The sequence below is a fragment of the Erythrolamprus reginae genome, chromosome 3 (genome assembly GCF_031021105.1).
Source record: "Erythrolamprus reginae isolate rEryReg1 chromosome 3, rEryReg1.hap1, whole genome shotgun sequence".
Taxonomy (NCBI): Eukaryota; Metazoa; Chordata; class Lepidosauria; order Squamata; family Dipsadidae; genus Erythrolamprus; species Erythrolamprus reginae.
In genome coordinates this window covers 4,773,482-4,780,853 of record NC_091952.1, presented here as the reverse complement: position 1 = coordinate 4,780,853, position 7,372 = coordinate 4,773,482, and the positions used below count along the sequence as shown (strand labels likewise).

The 7,372-nt window shown below is 43.1% G+C and overlaps 1 protein-coding gene across 1 annotated transcript in view; it reads right to left on the bottom strand.

Annotated features, from left to right (window-relative positions):
- CSNK2A1 (casein kinase 2 alpha 1) overlaps positions 1–7,372 on the bottom strand; it is a 71,513-nt gene that overhangs the window by 7,003 nt on the left and 57,138 nt on the right. The window contains exons 7-10 of the mRNA XM_070744409.1: positions 7,124–7,207; positions 6,124–6,234; positions 2,739–2,840; positions 754–854 (exon numbers count right to left, since the gene is read on the bottom strand). Coding sequence (XP_070600510.1) covers positions 754–854; positions 2,739–2,840; positions 6,124–6,234; positions 7,124–7,207 — 398 coding nt within the window. The remainder of the gene's footprint in view (positions 1–753; positions 855–2,738; positions 2,841–6,123; positions 6,235–7,123; positions 7,208–7,372) is intronic.

Genomic DNA, 7,372 nt, shown 5'->3' with positions numbered 1-7,372 from the left:
ATTGTGTCCCCTTGTTCTTGTGTTCACTTTCCTATTAAAAACACTTCCCTCCTGGACCTTATTTAACCCTTTAACATATTTAAATGTTTCGATCATGTCCCCCCTTTTCCTTCTGTCCTCCATATTATAAACTGTACCAAACTTGTACAGTCACTTTAAATGTTACAGTTGCTACTGTAAAACTGTACTGAAAGGGTTAATGTGCACTCAAAGAGTTAATATTTAATTGCAGAGTAAATGTTCAAGGCTATGTTGTCATTGAAGCTATAAAAGCTCATGATCGTGCCCGGTCACTTCCTTGTTACTTTATATTTGCCTGAGACGGGGGAGTTGTTTTTCTAAGCTCCGTGCTTGTATTAGCTTTGTGCTTTTATCTATCTTATTGTATTTTAGCTTCGTGCTCTATCTATTATATTTAGCTTTGTGCTTGTTATCTATATTCTGTATTGTTCTGTATTTGCTAAATGCATATTTTGGACTGTTTATATTTTGTTTACATGTAAATAATACTTATTTAACTAAGTCTGTGTCTTGGCCTTATCACACATCCACGCTCTGTTAAAATGCTCTGCTCGGTTTTGTGGAAGGTTTCATAGCATAGCTAACCGAGACAAGCCAACACTGATTATCTCCTACAACAACTGAGCTTTCTTGGATTTTCCATTCCCCTCCCTTCCTCAAACACAGAGAGACACACTTTGCGGAACGTGGCCTTCCCCTCCGTGTTCTGGCTCACCATCAATTCCATCCTACCTGCCAAGGATGTCGTTGAAACGGGGGTCCAGCTCAATGTTGTATTTGTCAATATAGTCGTACAGGTCTTCCGTTCCCAGCACTTTGGCTATTCTCACCAACTGCCAAAAGACAATGGGAAATAGTGGATGTAATGATTTTAAAAAATTCAATATAACAGTTCGTTTAGTGACCGTTTTGAGGTTCCAGAGGCACCGAAAAAAGCGACTTATGTTTTTCACACTTACAACCATTGCAAGTACTCTGTCCATAACTGTTGGGTTGGCAATATACTGGCTGCAGGTATTACAGACTGCCAAAAGAGGGAGCTAGAGATTGATTGATTTGTTTATTTGTTTATTTATTTATTGGATTTGTATGCCGCCCCTCTCCGCAGACTCGGGGCGGCTAACAACAGTGACAAAAAACAGCATGTAACAATCCAATACTAAACAACTAAAAAACCCCTTATTATAAAACCAAACATACACACAAACATACCATGTGTAAATTGTAAAGGCCTAGGGGGAAAGAATATCTCAGTTCCTCCATGCCTGACGGCAGAGGTGGGTTTTAAGAAGCTTACAAAAGGCGAGGAGGGTGGGGGCAATTCTAATCTCTGGGGGGAGTTGGTTCCAAAGGGCCGGGGCTGCCACAGAGAAGGCTCATCCCCTGGGTCCCGTCAAACAACATCGTTTAGTTGACGGGACCCGGAGAAGGCCCACTCTGTGGGACCTAAGTGGTCGCTGGGATTCATGCGGCAGAAGGCGGTCCCTGAGATAGCCTGGTCCGGTGCAGGCGAGGGCAGTGCGAAGGAATCCCCTGCAGGAATAGCCACCCATTCCTCGGTGCCATGTCCACTGATTCTCTCCCGCCTCCAGCTCTCTCACGGGCTGCCGAGCTGACAGCAAAAATTTCTACCCGGGCTCGGAGGCACTTCAGAATGCAGCCAAAAGGTTCCTTCTCCTGACACTGTGTCTTTCTTTCTTTCTTTCTTTCTTTCTTTCTTTCTTTCTTTCTTTCTTTCATTTCTTTTATTTATTTATTTCATTTATTTCATTTATTCACTTACTTACTTACTTACTTACTTACTTACTTACTTACTTACTTACTTATTTACTTATTTATTTATTGGATTTGTGTGCTGCCCCTCTCTGCAGACTCGGGGCGGCTAACAACGATGATAAAAACAGCATGTAGAAATCCAATTAATAAAACAACTAAAAACCCTTATTATAAAAACCAAACATACACACAGACATACCATGCATAACTTGTAATGGCCTAGGGGGAAGGAATATCTCAACTCCCCCATGCCTGGCGGCATAAATGAGTCTTGAGTAGTTTACGAAAGACAGGGAGGGTGGGGGCAGTTCTAATCTCCGGGGGGGAGTTGGTTCCAGAGGGCCGGGGCCGCCACAGAGAAGGCTTTTCCCCTGGGGCCCGCCAAACGACATTGTTTAGTTGACGGGACCTGGAGAAGGCCAACTCTGTGGGACCTTATAGGTAGCTGGGATTCGTGCGGTAGCAGACGGTTCCGGAGGTAATCTGGTCCCATGCCATGCAGGGCTTTAAAGGTCATAACCAACACTTTGAATTGTGACCGGAAACTGATCGGCAGCCAGTGCAGGCCACGGAGTGTTGGAGAAATGTGGGCGAATCTGGGAAGCCCCACAATGGCTCTCGCGGCTGCGTTCTGCACGATCTGAAGTTTCCGAACACTTTTCAAAGGTAGCCCCATGTAGAGAGCATTACAGTAATCGAACCTCGAGGTGATGAGGGCATGAGCAACTGTGAGCAGTGACTCCCTGTCCAAATAGGGCCGCAACTTGTGCACCAGGCGAACCTGGGCAAACATCCTCCTCGAGTGTCTTCCGTGCACTCTCCCCCTGCCGCCACCCGGAAGGTTTACTCATGGGCTGCTTCTGCGCCTGGCAGGACGTTTGGCTGTCAGATCTCAGGTTTGGTCGCAGGCTGCAAGGTTTTGCTCCCCACACTCTTCTTACCTGATCGTAATTGTCATGGCCGTGGAAAAAGGGCTCCTTTCGGAAGATCATGCTGGCGAGCATGCACCCCAAACTCCACATGTCCAGGCTGTAGTCGTACATCTACGAGAAAGAGAAAAAATCACATTAGCCTGGCTCGCTTGCAGGGCGACATGGAAAGGACTCCAACCAGCACGGGCAATGTTCCCATGGAGAAGTTGGACAGGCTGCATCACGCAGAAAGAAAGGGTCAACACCTCCGCGACTCTGATGCTTGCTCAGAAATTTAATACAATCAATGTCCAGTAATTTTCTTTCTTTTTCATGCAGCTTAGAGAGAACAGTGTCGCCAATGCATATTTTATACCGTATGCATCTTTCTGATCCGTTCCAAGAATTGACATGTCAATTCTTGATCCAAAAGACGCAGCATACCCCCTACCGTATTTAAAGCTACGGTATACGGTAGGGTGCGATCCTGCTGCAGCAAAAACGCATTCAAACACACAGCCGCACATTGGATCCGTGCTGGATGTGTTTTAAATCTGATTGATGCAGCGTTTTCAGATGCAATTTATGGACAGCAGTGTTATATATGTTCTGTTCAGGAATGCTGTGAAACGAAGCGTCTCCTATGTCTTACTTTTGAGAGATGCATTATATTAGGCAATTCTACAAAACCTCTCCTATGTCTTACATTCGGGGGTGACTTATTTTCGGGGAAACAGGGTACAGTACTTAATTTCCTTCTTTTTTTCCTTTTCTTTCTTTCTTCTTTCCTTCTATCTATCTATCTATCTATCTATCTATCTATGTCTCTATCTATCTATGTCTCTATCTATCTATCTATCTCTATCTCTCTTCTATCTCTCTATCCATATCTCTCTCTCTCTCTCTCTCTCTCTCTCTCTATATATATATATATATATATATATATATATATATATATATATATATATATCTTCTATCTATCTATCTATCTATCTATCTATCTATCTATCTATCTATCTATCTCCTTTCTTCTTTCTCTATTTCTTTCCCTCTCCCTCCTTTCTTTCTCTTTCTTTCTTCCTTTCCCTTTCTCTCCCTCCCTCCCTTTTCCTTCCTTCCTTCCTTCCACTATCCACCCACCCACCCACCCACCTATTATATCTGTACGTCTGTCTAACCACATTATAAAAAAATTATTGAGACTCTGGAAAGAGTGAAGAGAAGAGCAACCAGGATGATGAGGGGACTGGAGGCTAAAACATATGATGAACGATTGCAGGAACTGAGCGTGGCTAGTCTTGTAAAAAGAAGGACCAGGGGAGATAGGATAGCAGTCTTCCAATATTTGAGGGGCTGCCACAGAGAGGAAGTGGTTAAGCTATTTTCCAAAGCAGCTGAAGGCCAGACAAGGAATAATGGATGGAAACTGAACAAGGAGAGATTCAGCCTGGAAATAGGAGGAATTTTCTGACAATGAGAGCGATCCACCAAAGGAACAGAAGTTGCCTTCGGAGGTTGTGGGAGGCTTTCAAAAAGAGACTGGATTGCCATCTCTCAGAAATGAAGTAGGGTCTCCTGCTTCGACAAAGAAGGGGGGGTTGGACTAGTTTTATAACCCTATATATAACTCTATAACCCTCATTGTGTATTATTGTGTACTGGACAAACCAACCAAACAAACAAACAAACAAACAAACAAACAAATAGTTGATCTACAAGGTCCCTTCCAACTCTGTTAATCTGTTCATCCATCCATCCATCTGATCAATTTAGCTATTCATCACATATTTGTATCTGTTATCATGGACCCAGGGGAAGAGCCTTCTCTGTGGCGGCCTCGACCCTCTGGAACCAACTCCCCCCAGAGATCAGAATTGCCCCCACCCTCCTTGCCTTTCGCAAGCTCCTTAAAACCCACCTCTGTCGTCAGGCACGGGGGAATTGAGATATTCCTTTCCCCCCAGGCCTATACAATTTATGCATGGTATGTTTGTGTGTATATTTGGTTTTATAATAAGTGTTTTTAGCTATTTTAAATATTAGATTTGTCACACGCTGTTTTATTATTGTTGTTAGCCGCCCCGAGTCTACGGAGATGGGCAACATACAAATCTAATAAGTAAGTAAGTAAGTAAGTAAGTAAGTAAGTAAGTAAGTAAGTAAGTAAGTAAGTAAGTAAGTAAATAAATAAATAAATAAATATTATGTCTGCATCTACTACACAGTCAACTTTTACACCTATGGTGGAACTAAAACTCATAGTCTCCTGGTGAGTTTCGCCAATGCCCCAAATCACCCAGTTCATGCCCAAGGTGGGACTAGAATTCACGGCTTTCTGGTGACTGATCTAAAATCACCCAGCTGGATTTCCTACCTAAGGTAAGACTAGAACTCACTTCTCTGCTGCTTTCAGGCCTGGTGCCTTCACCACTAGACCAAACTGGCTCTAAATATCATACTTTTTTCATGTCATTTTGTTTCCTTTTTGCTCCTAGGTTAGAAACATAGAAACATAGAAGTCTGACGGCAGAAAAAGACCTCATGGTCCATGTAGTCTGCCCTTATACTGTTTTCTGTATTTTATCTTAGGATGGATATATGTTTATCCCAGGCATGTTTAAATTCAGTTCCTGTAGATTTATCTACCACGTCTGCTGGAAGTTTGTTCCAAGGATCTACTACTCTTTCAGTAAAATAATATTTTCTCATGTTGCTTTTGATCTTTCCCCCAACTAACTTCAGATTGTGTCCCCTTGTTCTTGTGTTCACTTTCCTATTAAAAACACTTCCCTCCTGGACCTTATTTAACCCTTTAGCATATTTAAATGTTTCCATCATGTCCCCCCTTTTCCTTCTGTCCTCCAGACTATACAGATGGAGTTCATGAAGTCTTTCCTGATACGTTTTATGCTTAAGACCTTCCACCATTTTTATAGCCCGTCTTTGGACCCGTTCAATTTTGTCAATATCTTTTTGTAGGTGAGGTCTCCAGAACCGAACACAGTGTTCCAAATGTGGTCTCACCAGCGCTCTATATAAGGGGATCACAATCTCCCTCTTCCTGCTTGTTATACCTCTAGCTATGCAGCCAAGCATCCTACTTGCTTTCCCTACCGCCTGACCGCACTGCTCACCCATTTGGAGACTGTCAGAAATCACCACCCCTAAATCCTTTTCTTCTGAAGTTTTTGCTAACACAGAACCACCAATACATTACTCAGATTGAGGATTCCTTTTCCCCAAGTGCATTATTTTACATTTGGAAACATTAAACTGCAGTTTCCATTGCTTTGACCATTCATGTCATTTTGTTTCCTTTTTTGCTCCTTATGTTCTACTGAGCCAGCACAATTGCTGGTTCCGACCATCCCCTTTTCTCAGGTTTGTGGTCATTCTACATCAAGAGCCCAAATACCTGATAATCTACGAGGAGTTCCGGCCCTTTGAAGTATCTGGAAGCCACTCGGACGTTGTATTCCTGGCCCGGATGGTAGAATTCGGCCAAACCCCAGTCTATTAGCCTCAACTGGGGAAAAAGAAAAGCTATTAAGGTGGAAGGTGACTTTTTTTCTTTTCCTTTGATTGGCAACACGCAGGCACTTGGCGAAAACTGGTTCAAAATTAGGACCACTGCTGTGTCCCAAGATCAGGCCATCCATTTTGGCAACCTTCTGATGAGCAAAGTCAATGGGGAAGGCGCACTCGCTTAACAACCGGGTCACTAACGTAGATAATTGAATAACTGTGGCAAGAATGGTCATAAAATGAGAAGGGAAGGGAAGGGAAGGAAAGGAAAAGAAAAGAAAAGGAAAAAAGAAAGGGATGGGAAAAAGGAAAGAGGAAAGGAAAAAGGGGAAAAGGAGGGGATATTAAAAAGGAAAGAGGAAAGGAAAAGAGGAAAAAGAAAAAAGGAAGGGATATGAAAAAGGGGAAAAAAGGAAAGAGGGAAGGAAAGAAAAAGGGGGAAAGGAAAAGAAAGAGGAAAGAAAAGGGGGGAAAGGAAAGAGAAAAGGAAAGGAAAAAGAAAAAAGGGATATGAAAAAGGAAAGAAGAGGAAAGGAAAGGAAAAATAAATGGATATAAAATAGGAAAGGAAAAGGGGGAAAGGAAAGGAAAAAGGAAAAAGGGGAAAAGGGAAGGGAAAATAAATGGATATGAAAAAGGAAAGGAAAGAGGAGGAAAGGAAAAGGGGGAAAGGAAAGGAAAGAAAAAAGGAAAAAAGGAAAGGGGAAAAGGGGGGGAAGGGAAAGACCACTTGGATGCCAAAGTCCAGAAGCTGAACCATTTTTGCACCAGCTAAATATATAGCAAATTTCTCTTTTACTTTTCCTAACTGTTTTTTTTTTAAAGCAAGACCTGACCCGCAATGTACATGACAGAAGACTATATCAGCTCACGGCCCAACTGCTCCTCACCTTCCGATGCTCGTGGTCAATCATGACGTTGTGAGGTTTGACGTCTCTGTGCATGATTCCCATACTGTGGCAATAATCCAGGGCCTGGAGGAGAGAGAGGGAGACACCCCAACATCAGAAAGGGTGGTGGTGGTGGTGGAGTGCGTACAGGAAAGCCACATCACCTCTCCTCAGGTGGGGGTTGCCACTCCAACCACTACCAATGTGCTGCGCACGCACCTTTCCATTTCTGGCGTGCGCACATGAGCC